The sequence below is a fragment of the Saccostrea cucullata genome, unplaced genomic scaffold (genome assembly GCF_032062105.1).
Source record: "Saccostrea cucullata isolate Sc308-1 unplaced genomic scaffold, CSIRO_AGI_Scuc_v1 ctg2032, whole genome shotgun sequence".
In the NCBI taxonomy this organism is placed as follows: Eukaryota; Metazoa; Mollusca; class Bivalvia; order Ostreida; family Ostreidae; genus Saccostrea; species Saccostrea cuccullata.
The window spans coordinates 47,138-66,662 of record NW_026937262.1 but is presented as its reverse complement, the minus strand read 5'-3'; the positions used below and the strand labels follow the sequence as shown (position 1 = coordinate 66,662).

At 31.6% G+C, this 19,525-nt stretch overlaps 1 protein-coding gene across 1 annotated transcript; it reads right to left on the bottom strand.

Moving 5' to 3' along the window:
* Positions 1 to 10,289: 10,289 nt before the first annotated feature.
* LOC134247667 (uncharacterized) lies at positions 10,290 to 19,066 on the bottom strand. Its single transcript, XM_062730004.1, has 12 exons — positions 19,021 to 19,066; positions 17,031 to 17,096; positions 16,528 to 16,614; positions 16,343 to 16,421; positions 14,170 to 14,252; positions 12,958 to 13,475; positions 12,560 to 12,807; positions 12,370 to 12,436; positions 12,130 to 12,207; positions 11,752 to 11,919; positions 11,567 to 11,648; positions 10,290 to 10,706 (listed from the first exon to the last, which is right to left on the bottom strand). The coding sequence occupies exons 1-12, from the start codon at positions 19,064 to 19,066 to the stop codon at positions 10,342 to 10,344; spliced, it is 1,887 nt and encodes a 628-aa protein (XP_062585988.1). The 3' UTR covers positions 10,290 to 10,341.
* Positions 19,067 to 19,525: the final 459 nt, after the last annotated feature.

Genomic DNA, 19,525 nt, shown 5'->3' with positions numbered 1-19,525 from the left:
TAAAGAAATTTGAATAACATAAAGACAAATTTACATGTAATTGCACAATGGAAGAAACAACATCAATTTGAAAAATATATGTCGGGTCAAAAAGAAAAATTAAAGGTGCACAATGCCAATATGTAATAAGAACTGAAAACGTGCACATGAAAATAAAATTCTTGATGCATTTTAGATATATTTATGCCAAATGATCAGGAAACATACTTTTCTTAATCATGTGAAATGCTAGAATACTAGTTGTGACGATTTCACTTATTCCTAACAAAGGAACGATTTTAAAATAAATCAAACAATGTTTAATATCAAATTATATACTACTGTAATATCACATATTTTCGAGGGGTCAAATTTTTGTGGTTTGAGGAAAAAATGTTGGTTCATAGGGATTTGATTTCGTGGATGAAGAACTTTTTAAAAGTTGTGCATATGAAAATTAACATTTCATGGTGGTCATAAATTCGTGGGTCTCTGCATACCACGAAAACAACGAAAATAAGTGATTTCACAGTAATTAATATTATTATATACTAAATTATGTATTAATTTCAAATGTTTTATGGGCGCCATTATATTGTGGATTAATCAGAAAAGGGTGATGAGGATATTACTTTCTTTATTTTAAATTTCCTTTTGTTTAATCATTGATGTTTTATCTTTAATTTTTAAAGTTTTGATATCAAGATACACAACCTATATAAAGATTGGGAGTAAGTAGAATTGTTCGAAACCAAGAGAAATCAATAACTAAGTTTCGATATTTCAGGGAATATAATCCACACCTGTTTTACATACACAGTCAACCTCTCCCAAACTCTTTTGCTCTGATTGCATCAGCAATGATTTTTTTAATGATGAATTTGAATCTGTAAATTTTTTTTAAAAATACCTGTAGATTGGTTTGAATTAGCCATTTTTCAGGTTCCCCCCAAATTGTTTAACGAGTTATGGAATTATTGTAGCCCGGAGGACCGGGCTGCTCTATACATATAAGTTTAAGTGTTAGTGTATGGGGATTGGGGCGGGAGTAGTTATTCAGAATTAAAGGTTTTCTAAACATTAAAAAGATTGGTAATCAGATTGTTCTTTCCTTTATAAATTAGGAGATACATAATATATTTACTTCCATAAAGTGAATCTGTAAAAATATATGTTTTTCATATTTAATATATAAAGTTGCTTATCATTTACTATGGAAAAAATGACAGGTCCCTTTTTTTTAGAACATCGAATTTTACTTATCGCATAAAAACGTACTCTGCACAGTTCGTGTTTTATATTCGAAAACTGAAAATTAAAATACATTTTTGAACAAAGTTGATGCTTGTGTCTAACTTCAATTTGTATTTTATGCAGCCGACAATTACTTGAGGAATTGATCAAGTTTAAAATGGTACCGTTTTTGTTTGATTTTTTATCCGACTATGAGTTTTCAAAATATTCGCCACTATCGTCCAATTAGACGAATGACTTTTCACACATACATGTATCTAAGCGGTTTCGTGATCAAGACTTATTTCCATTGTTTACTTTATACATGTATATCTCCCGGGCGACAATTGATGGTTACATCAATGTTTTCTTGTCACTAATTGTTATCAACACCATTTCGTTTCTAACGATTAATGTATCTCAACAATGACAAAAATATTAAATCCATGTCTATTAAGTAAATATATCTATATAATCGTCTGCATCGTGCTATATTCAATATAAAGCAACATATTTCGTCAAATGTTTATGCTCCAATATTCGCTTAGCTAATGCATCTAAATTTTAGAGTTTTCCATACCTTTGTTTTCTTAAATAATTGTTGAATTTCAGCAACTGCTTCTTCACTAATTACAATAATAACGATAAACAGAAGTCTCATAAACACATAACAGAAATGTCAAAACACTGCGTCTTAGTCTAGCTCCAAAAAGATCAGTGTGACATTAAGGATATTGTTAAAAGTTTGTTTTGATCCAATCTTTGTTTAAAACCCAAACAGGGTAATACAATGCAGATATCTGATAAACACTACAGATGAAGTTCTTTTCAGTGATTTTGTTGAATGCTACCGTTATTTAGCCCCTTATTCAGAAACCATGTTCTGACATTTAAATCCTACAATTTGAATTCAGAATTTTTATTAGGGGTTTCGACAGGTCGCTTTTAAAGTATAGAGTTTTGAAATACGACGCTTAATGTCGCTTCATGTCGGAAAATTTCATTAAAGAAATATTTAGTCGTGAAGAGTTGTTACAGTAGTTCATGTACCTCATAAGTTATCAAATATTAAAATCATTTCATCTACACTCGAGCTCACGTGCAATTAACTCTCTTTATTTGAAAAACCGTCTACGTTGAAATGAATTCCCCTTAGATATTGGAACAGACTTTGATTGATTACGTGATTATATATTGTTTAATGTCCCTCTCGAGAATTTTTCACTCATATGGAGACGTCACCGTATGCCGGTGAAGGGCTTCAAATTTTGACCTCGGCACTCAGGGCCATCGAGCAGCGAGGGATCTTTATCGTGCAAACGCCTGCCGCTGACACAGGGCCTCGGTTTTTAAGGTCTCATCCGAAGGAGTCCCGCAACTTTCACTTCAAAGTGCCGAGCGCATGGCAAAGGAACAGTTGCTACCCATTTTTATCGACTTAGGTCAGTCAGGGCCGAAATTCTACGCAGGTAGGTTAAGGTTACAACCAAATATTTTACTTGCCTATATGATGTGACGTCATTATAAGCTATATGACGTGAGATTTAGAAATAACAGTTTCTTAAAATCGATATCTAAGATTGATTTGAGGTCGCAAAAATGAACCAAAAATATGCAGAGAAATAATATCAACAGAATGTTGTCGTTCCTGGGCATCTGTAGTTATCACAGGGGTTACATACCAAACCCGTGACGTCATAACTGTTGATCATGCAGTAGCAGAGTGAAAGTGAAAAATAACGAGAATTGATGTAAACAAACACAAGAAATCGTAGTTTAAAAGCATTTAGAATGAATATCATGTGTGATTCTTGTGAGAATAAAGCGTATGAATAAGGTATGGTGATATAATTCTGCAATTTCTTCGTAAATTTAAATCAGGGAGGGTGTTTACTTGCCGATCAGCCGTTCCTCTGTCGTTCGTAACAAAAAAGATGCAAATGTTCAACACTACGCTGCATACCTTGAAACTTAATTTTTGTTTCTATTTAAAGTTCTTATTCTTTTGTTTTTGGAAAGTGCTGCTAGAATAGTATGGTTTACGGGAATTGATGCATTTTTTGCAATGTTATGAACAAAATGTAAAAATTTTGGAAGGTTTCATCCGATATTGTTGATTAATTATTTCCATAAGAGGACAGTAGGATTCTAGCAGCACTTTCCATGGTACAGAGATGTTTTTACATAATGATTAATATAAATTGGAACTAATTATCCCCGGGGTAGTGTTAAACTTTTCACTTTTTCATTAAGGCATATTTTCTAATTATAGACGTCACGTGGTGACGTCTTGGTGAAGTGCCTCCTGTAGTATATGCCCCATTGAAGTCTATAGAATGCATTATTATAGTAAAAGTTTTATCCTTGACTTTTCGATTTATTAGTGTTACATAATTATGACAGAAGTGTAAATTCGCCGAATTCGGATCCATGTGCTGCCTTCACAAACCCGCGTAACTCACAACCTCGCGATCACAGAGCGAGAGCTCTACTGACTGAGGTACCGTGTACGGTCGTCAGACTCTTTGTAAAAATGTACTTCGACGGAATGAAATCGGTTAAATTGAAAATCTCTGTTCATTTGTAAATTTTGAGGTCCACTGAATACCAAGTGTGTTTACATTTTTTTGTTTGACGAATATCCACATTTATACATCTAATAAGGGTCATTTTACAAACGAAACAATTTATGCACTATAGTTTTGAGGTAAACTTTTGAATATGGTATTATGATGTTACAATAAAGATAGTATTGCTTATTCCTGATACTTCATGAGAGATGAACATCCTTTTACTTACAAAGACTCTCAAAAAAAGACTTTTTTAAAAATGAAATATTTGCAAATGTTAAAGCACGTATGCAAAAATGAATTAAATTAAATTCGATGCATAAAAGATATTCCGCTTGTGTCTTTTGGCTAATTTACAGAAAAAACCCTTAATTATCAAGCCGTTAAATTTTTAAAAGATTTATCTGCCCTTGGTGAAAAGAAGAAGAAATTTTAATTTCTCAAAATATTTATGGTAAATAATTCATTTTACTTCATATTTAATAAAGAGGGAGTTAATATATATTTTCACCAAGAGATTTGTTTGAAATTCAAATTTCTTTTTACAATATTTCGTAAAAATATGCACTGCCCATAGACTTCAATGTAAATTTCAAGGTGATATTAATTAAACAATAATCAAAATTTTGTAAATTCCTTTGATGGCGCGTTTTTATTTGATATCATCTTCAAAATGCTACCATGATTCAAAATATCTGACTATTAATTTATTAGGTACAACATATGGTCTTTCTACACTGAATACCGGAAGTTGGTCAACTGTGTGATATAAATTTCACCCAGTCTGGCAAATATATAGAAAATGGTCTTATAAAAATTACATAAATTACAAATAAATTGAAAGTATCTCCCATCATGTATCTCAATGGGCTAAATGGTCTCATAAACAACATCAATTTCAAATAATCTGAATCTCTCATTATGTTACATGTACATCATTTATCCACCCTTTACTAGTAACAGGAGTATTGTGCAGTAGTCTAGGTATCGATTCTTAAAAGAAAAGAGAAAAAAATAGAGAAATTGCAACTACTCGCAGCCTTTGATTCCTGTCAGTTTGACTTGGGTTGCATCTACAGATTCTTTATAGTTTAAAACACCATCGGAACCATATGTACAAAATACATAATAATTTAGTTCCTGAATATTTTTGAGATATTATACCCTTCTGATATATACCCGTTAGTTCACTGCAATCTTTACAATTATCATTTATTTTGACTGAATATATTGTTTGAAATTCATCAGTGCTAAATACCAGACTTTCAAACTCATTGTGCTATCAAATTACAATTACACAATACATGCATGTCCCAATAGCACAGCCTTATCGCAGTTTTGAAAAAAAAATACAACATTCTGTCCTTTAGACCTTGACCGAATCGTGAGCTTTGAATTGATCTTTATTGATGAAACATAATAAATAAAAGTCGATTTGTACAAATCATGTTTGAGTAAGGCAAAGAGTGAAATCAGATATCACGTATTTGCTGTCAACGTCTCAAACGCCTCGAGGTTTTTTTTCTTGTGATGATATTGTTCATTTAAATTCTATTTGAAGTACTGTGAGCTCACTAAATGATACGCCACTTCCTATATGATAGTGACAATGACCATGTTTTGCTGTAGGAAACCAAGATAAGATCAAAATATAAAATAGGGGGTGCGTAATGGGACCATGTAATAAAGAAATGTGTATAAAAGATAGGTACCCTTTAAGGACATACGCAACGTAGCTTAACTACTGTTAACGTTTCAAGATATTCTTAATTCAAGATTTTATTGCAATCAGATGTTCATAGACAAAAATTCAGCATGCATTACCAGGATTTTTTGGAAGATATCAAATTATAACAATTTTTGCATTATTCAAAGAAAAATATAGAAAAATTACAAAACATAAATTCCAGATTTAGATTTTTCCCTATCAATTATGTTTTAGAAGAGGTGTATAAATCCATATATAGACATTTAAAGTATTGCACACAGGTCCTTCATTTAGTGGAACACTTCAACTCCAGGGCAGAAACCAACCATGTTCAAACTACGTTGCGTATGACCTTAATATGATAAAAAAAAGATAGTCACAAGTGTCAATGCCTTGCAATGGGGAACTCTAAATATGGTTCCGATCAAAATACAAAATACAAGATGCACAACGGCACTTTGTAACAAAGATTCTGTGAAAATTTCAGCAAATTTCATTTAGTGGTATAAGAGGTGTTGCAGACAAGAGAGTGTACCCCAAAGAGTAATAGAAGGACAGACGAACGAACGTACAGCTAGACGGACGGACAGACGGACGGATTTCCCGATAACATATAAGCGTCAAATGTCTCTCTTTTTCATTTTTTCTCTCTCTCCTTAAAATTGCACTTAAGCGTAGCAATAGGCCTGTCTTCTAAAGGACAATAAAAATATTAATAGTTTTGCAAACCGATGTCATCGTAGTGCATCAAAACATAAAAATAACAAAACTATAGAATATAAAGATGCGCCGATTGCTTGTATTGAGAAATACCTTTAAATCAATTATTTACCATGCTGGCTGTCAATGGTTTTTACAAGCATCAATGATTATTGAAGACATCCAGCATTGAAAAGCACGTAAAGCAAGCTACATTGAATTCTAACAATCATAACTAAAATATCAAGCTATATGAACCCCCATAGGCAAAAGATCTTTAAATGAAATACTTTGAGATAACAAAAAAAATTTTTAGCTCAAAAGTCAAATTACGGTATAAATTTGTAGCAGAGTAAAACCGAATCTCTTAAAGATCATGAGTGGAACCATGTCCTATGGAGAAGATAAGATATAAGAGATATTTGAATTATACAAATAAAAATTTATTGCACATTGGAAGAAGCAATATTAGTTTGAAATGATTAAGATAGAAATATACCTAAATTGACGACTACAAAATGTTTTTTAGCAATGCTCAAATTGACAAATTCTTATTTATATTATTATTAATTATAAGTCATCAGGACTACTTTAGTACGTGTAGTAAATATAAGCAGTTAAACTATTGCAAATGATATTTTATAGTGCCTGGCTTTCTTGATTTTTCGGTTAGATGGGAATTTTTTACTCAATGATTGTGATTATTCAGCTTTCTATATAATGTTTTAAAAAACATTCTTGCTTTTTTTTTGTCACGCATGTTTTGATGAGCTCATTTTCGGAAAATATAAATATAGAAGAAATTTGTATTCTGTATGATTGAAAATATAGCAGCTTTGCTGTGAGTAATACCTGAAGAAGTACACAGTAAAGTGAAAATCTTGTTGCATTCAAAACAAATGTGTGCCAACTTTCAAGTAAAACCTGTTATTAAAAAAATAACTAAAATGCCCCTATATGTATTATAACGATTGTACTTATCCCTCGCTATACGGGATAGGATATTAAAAATAATAAGACTACTTTTTTAAAAAATGTTTTCCCCATGCATACAACCATATTTGTTTATCAATTAGAAAAGAGGGATGGGAATATTGCAATCTTTTCTTTAAATTTCCTATTTTTTTTTAAATCATTGATGTTTCTTTTCATTTAAAATAGTGTAATCAGGTGATACAACCTATATAAAAATTGGGAGTCACTGGAATTGTTCGAAAAGAAAAAAATCAAGAACTATGTTTCGATATTTCAAGGAATATTAGTCGCGACTGATTTACATACACAATCAACGTCTTCCCGACTTCAAAATGTATATCTGTTCTGACCGCATCAGTTATTTTTTTATTGTTTTTTTTTTGGTTTATTTTTCAAAGTAATCAATTTGAATTCTTGAATTTTTTAACAATACCTGTAGATTGGTTTCAATTGGCGATGTTTCAGGTTTTCCCCGAATTCGAGTTACAGGATAATCACTATTTGTTATCGAAACCTTTTCGTTTAAAACGAAATATTTGTTAACATTGTCCAACATATTCAATCCATGTATATGAATTATATATATCTATATATTTATCTTTAATTAACTTAATTACGTTACAAAGCAACATTTGTTTAATATTTATGCCTTCATATTTGCATAGTAAATGCATCTAAATTTTAAGGAGTTTTCCATACCTTTTTTGACAAAGGCTCCTTTGTTTTCTTCAAGAATTGTTAGAGTTTCTGTAACCGCTTTTTCATTAATGACAATAATGAACGATGCACAGAAGTCTCACGGACATTAATGGGTTTTAGTGTAGCTCCAAAAACTTCAGTGCTATATTATGGATATTGTTAAAATTCGCTTTGGTCAAAACTTTATTTAAAACCCAGAGCAAGACAATGCAAATATCTGATAACCACTTTACATGCAGTTCTTTACAAATGATTTGGTTGAATGCTGCCGTTATTTAGCCCTTTATTCAGAAAACAAGTTCTGACATTTAAATCCTACAACTTGAATTTAAAATTTGTATTTTGGGTTTCGACGGTTAACATTTAAAGTAAAGAGTTTTGAATTACGACGCTTCACGCCGGCAGATTTCATTATTAATATGAAGGCGTGAAGAGTCATTTCTTAAAGTTAAAAGTCATTTCTTGTATACTCGAACTCACTTACAATGAACTTTCTTTATTTGAAAAATCAATTACTTTGAGATGAATTCCCCTAAGATATTGGTACAGTCTCTTTGTAAAAGAAAACTGTTTCACAGCAATAAACGGGAATGGCATGTGTCTATAAAAAAATATACATAAATTATAATTTCAAATAGAATGAAAAATAACAATTTATGAAACAGAAAAGTATTACAAAAGCAAATCTTATAAGGACAGCATGGCCTCGAGAAGTTACCTAACAAAAAAGTACTATAGTTAACTATAGTTTACAAATTTTGTAACCGGGTTTCCCAAATAATTAGACGAAAACTCAGTTGATTATATGGGTTCTTTTAATTTGTGAAAGTTATGATTAAACAACCCTAAAACATGTAAACATAAAACACAATCCAAATCAAAAAAGGAAAATCAAAATTCCTTTTTTTAAACCCATTATTTCAAATCTGAAGCCATTTTAGGCTACAATATCATTAAATGCAGCTCCTCAAGTCTTTTTTGCAATAGAAAACCCTAAAAATTCAAACTTTTGGATCCTTTATTATTTAACAAGGAGACATGTGAGGAACGTTCCTCTCAAAAAATCTTTAAATATACAAGAATCTTAAACAAGGAAACCTGCGAGGAACGTTCCTCTCCCAATTTCAAGTGAACTCAATAAATACATGAATCTTAAACAAAGAGACCTGCGAGGAACGTTCCTCTCCCAATTTGAAGTGAACTCAATATATACATGAATCTTAAACAAATAAATACCTGCGAGGAACGTTCCTCTCCCAATTTCAAATGAACTCAATATATACATGAATCTTTAACAAAAAACCTGCGAGGAACGTTCCTCTCCCAATTTGAAGTGAACGCAATATATACAAGAATCTTTAACAAAAAACCTGTGAGGAACGTTCCTCTCCCAATTTGAAGTGAACTCAATATATACATGAATCTTTAACAAGGAGACCTGCGAGGAACGTTCCTCTCCCAATTTCAAATGAACTCAATATATACATGAATCTTTAACAAATAAAAACCTGCGAGGAACGTTCCTCTCCCAATTTCAAATCAAATCAATTTATACATGAATCTTAAACAAGGAAACCTGCGAGGAACGTTCCTCTCCCAATTTCAAATGAACTCAATAAATACATGAACTTTAAGAAATAAAAACCTGCAACGAACGTTCCTCTCCATATTTCAAATGAACTCAATATATACATGAATCTTTAACAAAATGATCTGCGAGGAACGTTCCTCTCCCAATTTTAAGTGAACTCAATAAATGCATGAATCTGTAACAAAAAAATCTTGAGAGGAACGTTCCTCTCCCAATATCAAATGAGCTCAATATATACATGAATCTTTAACAAATAAAAACCTGCGAGGAACGTTCCTCTCCCAATTTTAAGTGAACTCAATAAATGCATGAATCTGTAACAAAAAAATCTTGAGAGGAACGTTCCTCTCCCAATTTCAAATGAACTCAATTTTATACATGAATCTTTAACAAAATGACCTGCGAGGAACGTTCCTCTCCCAGTTTTAAGTGAACTCAATAAATGCATGAATCTGTAACAAAAAAATCTTGAGAGGAACATTCCTCTCCCAATTTCAAATGCATTAATGGATAAACACAAATAAAAAATAAATATGACAAATTTACATTGAATGTGTTTTTCATCAAATTTCATTTCTTTGCATGACATATACAAAGTACAATTCATTTATAAGATGGACTTTAAAAACTTCACATGGATGTCAATCCAGTAATTGTTTGTATAAAACATTGTTCGTTTTTCTCAAAGCTATAAGCAAATTGTATTGTAAATTAGGGCAAGAAATGTTAGATTACAAAATACAAGTTAATAAAACACACTATACAGATTGCACTAGCTGGCATGTCATAATGAAACTATTTCTAATGGTAGTGGAGACCAATACTGATGTACCCAATACTATTGTCACTACTTATTTGTGGCTTATTTGCATAGGTTTTCTTATGTCTTAATTTTTAAATATCTTCTTTAGCTTATCTACAATGTAGCCAGGCAAGATTTTATCGCCGATAAACTTGAAGCTACATGCCACCCTATTTCTTGGGATGCTATCTGGAGCACACCCTTCAAAGTCTGGATTGGGTATCCAACTGGTGTTGTAGCTCCCCTGCAGCCATGACACTTTGATCTTAGTTTTGGCAACTTCATTTGTCAAGGCCAACCATGGTTCTCCATCCACAACATCTTTCTGGCGAATTGGTGTAATTGCCACAATCCTGCCTACGCCTAGGTCCTCCCGTCCCTCCTTAAAACTCCATTCATCAATGGCTGGTTTTTTCATCACTGGTAAAGTGTCTTCTATGACATCCACTGCTTTTTAAATGAAAAAAATACAATATAAGGCATTCTTTAATTAAAAAAAACTTGAATTCATTATTATTGTCCAAACCTGTCGGAGGAGATCATTTGCTGAACAATATAGAATCTGCACTACTTCAAAAGCTTTGATTTAAGTATTTCTGACACAGTTATTATTGAAATTTTTAACATTTTTTGGGGGGTGGGGTTATATTTAAATGTAAAACATGATGCACAGGAGCCATGCTTTGTGCAATTCAGAATCTACACTACCCCAGGATGGTTCATCTTTCCTGACCCAGTCTTCCCCTTGTGTTTGAATGTTAAACTTGTATTCCCTATTTTGACTATATTGACTTGGGGGTCACATTTGTCACATTTTGAACAATTTAGGGTGCATATTACCTCATGAGCTTCAATATGAGTAACAAGAGGACCATTTTAAAAAACAATGTCCTTATAAATTATATTCCCCTTTGAATTCTCTTTTTAGGCCTGCATAATCTTACCGTTAGGGCCATGATTTAAATATTTTAGAATGTATGCTTCTTTAATTTTAGAATGGTTCTTGAGAAAAAAAAATTGAGGACCCGAACTCTACTTATGTCTAAAATTTTTTTTAATTAGATTTCCTCATAAGGGGATCTTTTATTTTAACAATTTAAATTTTCCTTCACCTAAAGATGCTCTGTTCCAATTTGGGTTAAAAGTGGTTCAATGATCTTTCAAAATTGGAAAAAGTGAAAAAAATTACAGACAGAGAGACAAAAGGATAAACGACAGATGACAGGTAATCAGAAAAGCTCAAATAAGCTTTCAGCTTTAATAAGCTTATAAATGAGGTAAGCTGAAAATATGAAAAGTAGTAATCTAACCTGATGTGATTTTCCTTTTAGTAATCTTGCCTTGTTTTTCCCTCAAAATCCTACATTCTTTCGTTACTTGATTAAGCTTTTCCTGTAAATTTATAAAGCATGAAGTCTTGACATTTGTTTTCTACAATTCTTGTCAACTTTTCACTGTACAGAAATCATATTAAAGTATCATCAGCAGAAATTACCTTTAATTGCTGAATTTCATCATTCATTTTCTTCTCAGTAAGCAATCTTTGTGCAAGATCTTTTTTAATATCCGCTTTTTCCTTTTTTGATGTTTCTAATGCCTCTTTTAATTCGGCACTCTCCCGCTTCAGTTCGCCATTGATCTTTTTCTCTTTAGCTGCTGTTCTCTGAAACAGTAAGATATATATAAATATATAGAGGGTTTTTTTCATTTTATTTTTAGATACATTTTTGCATTTATTTTTTATTCATTCTAATGCCTTGTACTTTACATGCTATATCTACTAAATTTCCAAAATTTTTCACAACTCCATTTTAGAAATAAAGGAATTTCTTTAAATAGGCCAAAACTTTAATTTGCACATTGATTTTTTTACCTTCAGTGCCTCAATAACTTTGGTGTAATCCATAGCCTCCTCTTCCTCTACTCCATCATTCATTGGCTCAACAGAGGTCTGAAAATATTTTGTTGATATACCAAAGTGTAAATGCTATGCTTCATAATTTTCTATTTAAAACTTCTTTACATTAATGACAAAACTAGAAAGCAATATATGTTGTCCAATCAAAACTTTAAAATGATTTATTACATTTAATGTGTATTGTATGTTGAATACCTCTGCTTCAGAGCTTGATACCAATGTCCCTTGTTCAGACCTTTCATCCTTTTTGTTAGCTTCATTGCTGTTAACAATTTTAAAAATAAAAAATATATTGATACAATTAATAACAATAAAAAATCAATCTAAAAGTAAAATAAAAATCAAATTAAATATGGTTTGTTCAATAAAATGAATATGTACTTACGATTTTGACTCCATGCAGAGAGAGATCAGTTGCTTGAAGTTAATTGTTTCTGCGTTGTACTCTTTCAAGAATTTAAGCAAGTCCCATGATGGAATTCCATTTAATGGCTTTAATAGTCGCCCACTGATCTTCTCTTTCTTTACTTCCTTTTTCAATTTCTTATGAAACTCAAGAAATTCTTTCCAAATTTCCGTGTCAAGTTGTGCTAACTTTATTTCAAACCTGAATCGGTTGTTAAGAGTTTTTCTCTATAAAGAAAATATTGACATATCATAGAATTATTTATGAATATATTGATCAATGCACCTACATTACATTAGTAAACTCTTTGTTGGCCATAAGCATGATAAGTACATATCATTATTGTGCAATCAAACAAAGTGAAAGGATTAACTTACACTGACTGCTCCGACACATAGCTGTAGCCCCTCCTTCCATTTTTGAATGGTGTCCTTTTGTTCCGGGGTCTTTTCAGTAATTGTGTCCTTAACATCTGTATAGCCAGCTTTTTCAAACAGAGCATACCTGAAACAGCCAGCTCCGTCTATTAGGTCAAGGTCAGTACCAAACTTTCTGACCTGGTTATGCTGATTGGCAACATACTTGGCCTCGTCAGGGTTTAGATTTGTGTATACGATGCACATTCTCTTCTCAAACAAAGATGGATTGGGGGCTTTACATATTATGTTTTGAAGAGCCTCTCTGGAGTGATTTCCCCCTATCACCTCAAGAGTGCATGACTCAAAATTGTCCTCCTTTAGGTCACCGCAAGCATTAACAACCATCAGCTGAAAGTAATTCCCTGGTCTTTCTTGGAATTCTTTCTCTAGTTCCTTTACATGCTTACGATCTGGTTCTCTTAACAGGTTGATGAAAGACGGTTGTCGTAGCTCTGACACAGGGAGTACCATGTAGCCTAGCAAAAGAATAAATGTATAGATGTCATTATATTTTCAACATAAGTTACATGTATCAACATTTTATTGCTGTTTTTCAGATTAAGATATTTAATAAAAAACACCTCATATGAAGCATTGATTAGGCTAAAAAAAAGATGACAGGGTCTAATTTATACATGAAAGTTTACTGTGACCTATGCTGTGACATTACACAAAAATAGCTTTCTTCATTCAATATACAGTAAATGAAACCATTTGCAGTTTTAGCGGTAAATACTCATTTCTTTGCCCCCCCCCCTTTCCCCAATATACATATATTATAGAAAATGTTCATTGAAATGTTGGTTGGCCCCCCAAACTTTTAGTGATGTAAGGAAAATGTATGTATGTATTTTCATATGTATTTCCATATCCTTCATGTAAAAAAAATGGTATTTGAAAAAAATCGGCATTGAGAAATTAGATATGAGCCGCAATTTGTCCTTTGAATATGTATAAGTTTAAATGAAAATACTTTCTGTGCAGTGGCTAAGTTAAAGGCTCAATAAAAACGTTGTTGAAAACCAGTTTTTTTTTTCATAATTTTCTGAACAAGGTAGGAAAAAATTATATATTTTTAAAAAGATAATAAATAATTTGTAAAGTGATAAAGTATGCACAAAGATTCAATCAGCAGATGAAGTGTAAGATTAAAATTGGTCTGATTCTCACCTTTAAGTTTCTTTTGAATGGCCTCCACAAGAATTCCATTTTCTGTATGAGATTTCCCTGATAAGCTGGTACTCTCATTTTCACTATCATGATGGCTTATTTCTGGTGATACTGAAATTACCAAAATTTTAATTTTATTCAAGCTAACAAATCTTTATGATATTGTATACGCATAAAGATATTGCTATTATATTAAGCAATGAATCTTTATTTCCAAACTTCTCAATAAGTTAACAGAAATCAAGAACAAACAATGATATTATACTCTTATGTTCTTTTGTAGTAACCGTAAAATTTGCTGACTGACTTTGGGATAGTCACATTTCCTTTAGTCATGAACCACCTGTAGAAATTACATGTATCTATATATAGTAGTGTTGGCAAATCGGACGATTTTTAGTGACCGGTTACTCGCTTCCTCTTTCGATTGAGTACCAGGTTACTCAGATAATTTTTGGTAAAAGTATCGATATCTATTATTTATCTTATTCTATACTTACTGTAAACGTATTATATTTGGCTGTGTATTCTTTTTAGCGCCTTTCGCGGAAAGCAGCATCCGCTAAATCAAATACATCGCTAAATGCCTTTTGAATAAAGGTTTATGTAACGCACATTCAAAAAGCGCTAAATCAAATCCACGCCAACTTGTTGAAAATTCAATTTCCGCCAAATATCGTACACGCCAAATATAATACATTTACAGTATCAGTAGTAGTAATGCACAAATATACAGTATAGAGACAATATTTACAATTCACACATACGATATCGTCAAAGATTTTTGATTTTAAAATAAAGAAAATTGATAGTAAATTCGACACACAAAGACAAATATATATATGTTACCGCCAATCACCATTTTTTGCTTTCTTTTTCAGCCCCCGAAATATGTCGCAATCAATAAAAATAATTATTTATATACAGTTACTCCATAATTAATAATTAATATGTGGAGTGTCCAGTAAATCGCTGGTTTTCGAATAATTTAAACTTAGGTGATTTAAATTAACAGATTTTGAATCAGCTCTTCTATTGTTACAACTCCAAACTTATTAGATCTGTGGCGGCATCTCGTTAAATTATCAAATGAGGTAATTATAACTCATATCAGGCCTTCAAAATATGTATGCCCAAGGCAATCAAAGCTATCAATTATATAAACTGTGAAAACTAATCAAAACAATTTGATTAACTACAACCATGCACTAGATCAAATCTAACGGTACCTAAAATTAGGGAAATGTGAAAGTTAATTAGTATACATTTATAAATTATAAAACATTCATTTCATATGCCTTTAATATGTAGAATTAATTTCATCCAAGTAACCGAATAGCAGTTTTACTAACCGATACTCGCAACGTTCGACGGTTAACCGGTTAACCGGGTGCTCGTTGCCAACACTAATATATAGCATCTGATCACAAAGTAAGGAGTCTTATGATCCTTTCATGTACAAAGCGGTTTCGAATCCCACTGTGATTTGATAAACCTGATATCACCACTCATTAGTACTCAATATTGAGATCAAAAACTGATAAAAAGAATTTCATATATTCTTGTTGACACTTCTTGGTAGTTTACTAACTTAATTTTGTAAATTTCCCATCAAATTATTAAATGAATTAAAGAGAGATGATGAAACCAAACAAGAGGCTCATGGGCCACATTGCTCTCCTGAGGACCGTGACTAGGAAAAAATAGAAATTGGTTTTTTATTTAATAGTTTACAGGGTTTGACACTAACTTTAAAACCATTTAGTTGTCTAATTTCTACTAGCCCTGTTCATCTATTACCTGTAGTTGTCTAGCAGGCCTAGTCACGAAGCAATAAGGGGAATGGGTGTTGGAGGGGGAACAGAGAATAGAGATGCAAAATCCTGCATTCTGGCTGCATTTTGGGTAAAAATTAGTCACTCTATGATTGTACCTAAGGCATTTTTTTTCTATTCCAAAGCTTCCATATTTATAATCATTTAGGGTATTTCGAATTGCCTTTTAAGTTTACAATTTGACTTACAAAAATAATTATGATAAAACATGTTTGACCAAGAGCTGTTTGTAAAACATTTATGCCCCCTTTCCCCAAATTGGAATTTTACCAAGTCCAAAAGGGCATAACATATCATGAGCAATGTAGTAATTAAGTGATTAGACATTAAGAATAAACTTCATACCATTTAACTCATCTTCACAGACTTCTACTGGTTCTGCTATTACCGGAGAAATATCACCCACTTCAGAGCAATCTATAAAAAAAACAATTAATATAATGTTATGTATATATTTTTGTAATTTATCATTAAAAGCTAAATAAATTAATTTACTGTGATAAAATCAAAAAGGCAGAAGCACCTGCGATAGATGGTCTGTGTACTTCTACGTGTACTGGTACTAAATTCTGTGTAGCCACATCACTTAGTTTATCAGATGCTGCATCATCTAAGGAGTAATAATTAAGTAATTTTTTTATTCAATGAATTAAACAGGAAATTTAAACAAGTCATTATAAACTTTTCTTTAAAAGGTTTGCAAAAATTCATCATGATAGTACATGTAAATAGTCATGTACTGTATATTCTCAACTCACCAGCATTTTTTAACCATTGTTGAGACCAAAAAAATGACAAATTAATTATTATCTTAGCAAAAAATGTTTTTCCAATTTAAATTTATATTTGTTAACCTGAAGGCTCAAGTGAGCTTTTCTGATCACATTGTGTCCGTCGTCCGTCCGTCTGTCCGTAAACTTTTCTGATCCGCTCGCATACTCACTATTAACATCTAACAACATCTTGTTTTTTTTAAGCTGTTATAGGAGTAAAATCATAAATTTTTTAACAAAAAAAATTAAATACCTTTGAATTCAAATGGATCAATCGTAGAGTAAGTCCCTTTTACTGTTGATATTGTTTTGGTTTGCCCTGAAATAGAAAAAATTTTGCATATATGTGTGTGTGTGTGTGTGTGTACATATCGTACATAATGTACTCAGTAATCTCCAGTCTTAAAAATGATCACTTAACTAATCTTATAATTAAATACTTAGATCAAAATGAATAAAATGTGAATTTAATGCCTCTACATGTATTTACAGTGAAGAAATCTATTTCATTGTCAGGTTCAATAATTTTTAACCCTTATCGCATCTAATCAGACTTGTATTCTTGGGGAAATGTTATTTATTTCCAAAAACTTTACAATTATGGGTGGGATCAGATTAATTTTGATCTGGTGTCATATAGTGAGACTTCCGCCACAGTGAGACTTCCTCCCCCCCCCCAGAAATCTGGCTTTATAGTGAATTTTCCTCTCGGGGGGGAGGGGGGGTATGGCTATTTAGAGAGGGTAATGACCCTATAGTTATTTAGCTGTTACATCTGGTTCAGCTTTTTTAAGAATAGGTTCTATTTCAACTTCACACCATGTGAGGGGAATATTACCTGTTTCAAATATAACATTGAATATTCTCGTTAAAAGTGGACTTAAGTCTTCACACATATATTTAAAATATTCATTTATTAAATTATCTTTTCCTGGTGATTTTTCTGCTTTTTAAACTGTTTATAATTTAACATCTACAACTTCTTTAACAGTTATATTGACATATAGTTCATCAAATACAGCATTCATATAAAATTCTGTATTCAAAAAATCACTATTTGTAACATCTTTAAAGACACCTAGATTTCTGAAGTGATCAAAAAAATCTTCTACACTAAGATCATACTGTTATTTTGTGGCTTACGATTCTTAAAAAAATTTAAAAAACTCCCTAGGTGAAGTGCGCATCAGATATTCTAACTGGCTACCTTGACTTCGCCTAAACTGACACCTTGATTTGAGGGTACTTTTTTTCTCACCTTTTTCCTTTTTTTTTTAAAAAAATATATCAAATCAATTTTAATTTTCAATGTAGTTGTATAAAAACCTCATTCTATCATTAATACTGAAAAAGCTCTTATTGTAACTTTAGAAGAAAATGATGAGAGAGGTACAATTAATCCCTTGGGATTAATTATCTAGCTTGCTGCAGAAAATTTAGTAGGCTTTTCTTTATCTGTCTTTAAGATTAATGAAAACCTTTGTCTGCAACTGCTGTTTGTTTGAAGTTAAGGTCAAGCCTTCATGATATTTGCATTCATTGAAGGCTGGCATTTTATATAACACAAGATTATAGCAGGTCCAGCACAATCTCTTGATTGAGCTATATAGCTTTAAAAAGCTATATAGCTTTATTAAGCTATTCAAAATAGCTTGATAAAGCTATTTATATGCAATTTTTAAAAAAACGTTTTTTGAAAAAAATAAACAAAAAGTCACAAATATTTGACTTTTCATATATGTACTATGGACTATCAAAAATACAACCTAAATCATAACAAGTTTTAACATTGCTGCTGTTGAATACTTTAAAGCAAAATATAATTTCCATTGTTTGAGTAACTGTGTGTGTGGTGAGGCATGGGTAAGTATGATTGCTTCTCATTGTGCTGAACTGTTACTAATCAATTATCCTGTTGGCCATAACTGGCCTCCTTTATAATTTCATTGAAGAAATAACTGTGTGGTCACTCATCAATAGCCCCAAAACATTTAAAACTTTGAGTAAAAAGTATTTCAAGGGGACGCAATTTGGTGAGTGATTATTACATGCATTGTATACAGAGCAGTACAAAGTTTAATTTTTCCACTGCACCAAGGTGCGACTTTTTGCACCTGTTAAAGAAATAACACATTTGAGAAAAAAAGTCTGAGAAAATAGCTTAATCAAGCTATTCTAAATAGCTTAATAAAGCTATATAGCTAAATCAAGCTATATAGCTTAATCAAGAGATTGTGCCAGACCTGTATAGGTGATCTCGACTTTCAGTTTGGAAGGCAGAGATCCCATTCTTAACGACTTGAGCTCGGACAAGCTTTAATTTAACACATTCTATGGTGACATATCGGTCCTACTAAACAGGGTACGATAGAGTACTTTAGAGTACCCTAGTAATATTTTATAATTTAATGCAATTAAATTACTTTTTATATTTTTTTCTACTTTAGTTTAACATATTGAATATGTTTAAAAAAACATTGTATGTTTTCTGTATTTTAAGAGTTAATTATTTAAATTTTTGATTTCAGGTTACGGTTGATCGTTTGATCCCGATCTAATTTAACTAAAATGTTAAAATATATATGTCTCATTGTGAATGTGAAAAATATTTACACATGCAATTAATTTAATATTATTAAATAAAATTTAGATGCAAGTCTTTAGAAAGAAAGTCTGAAACAATATAGTAATCGAGATTGGGGTTTTAGCCATAGGTATATCGTCATCTTTAATGCGTTTAATTTTGGA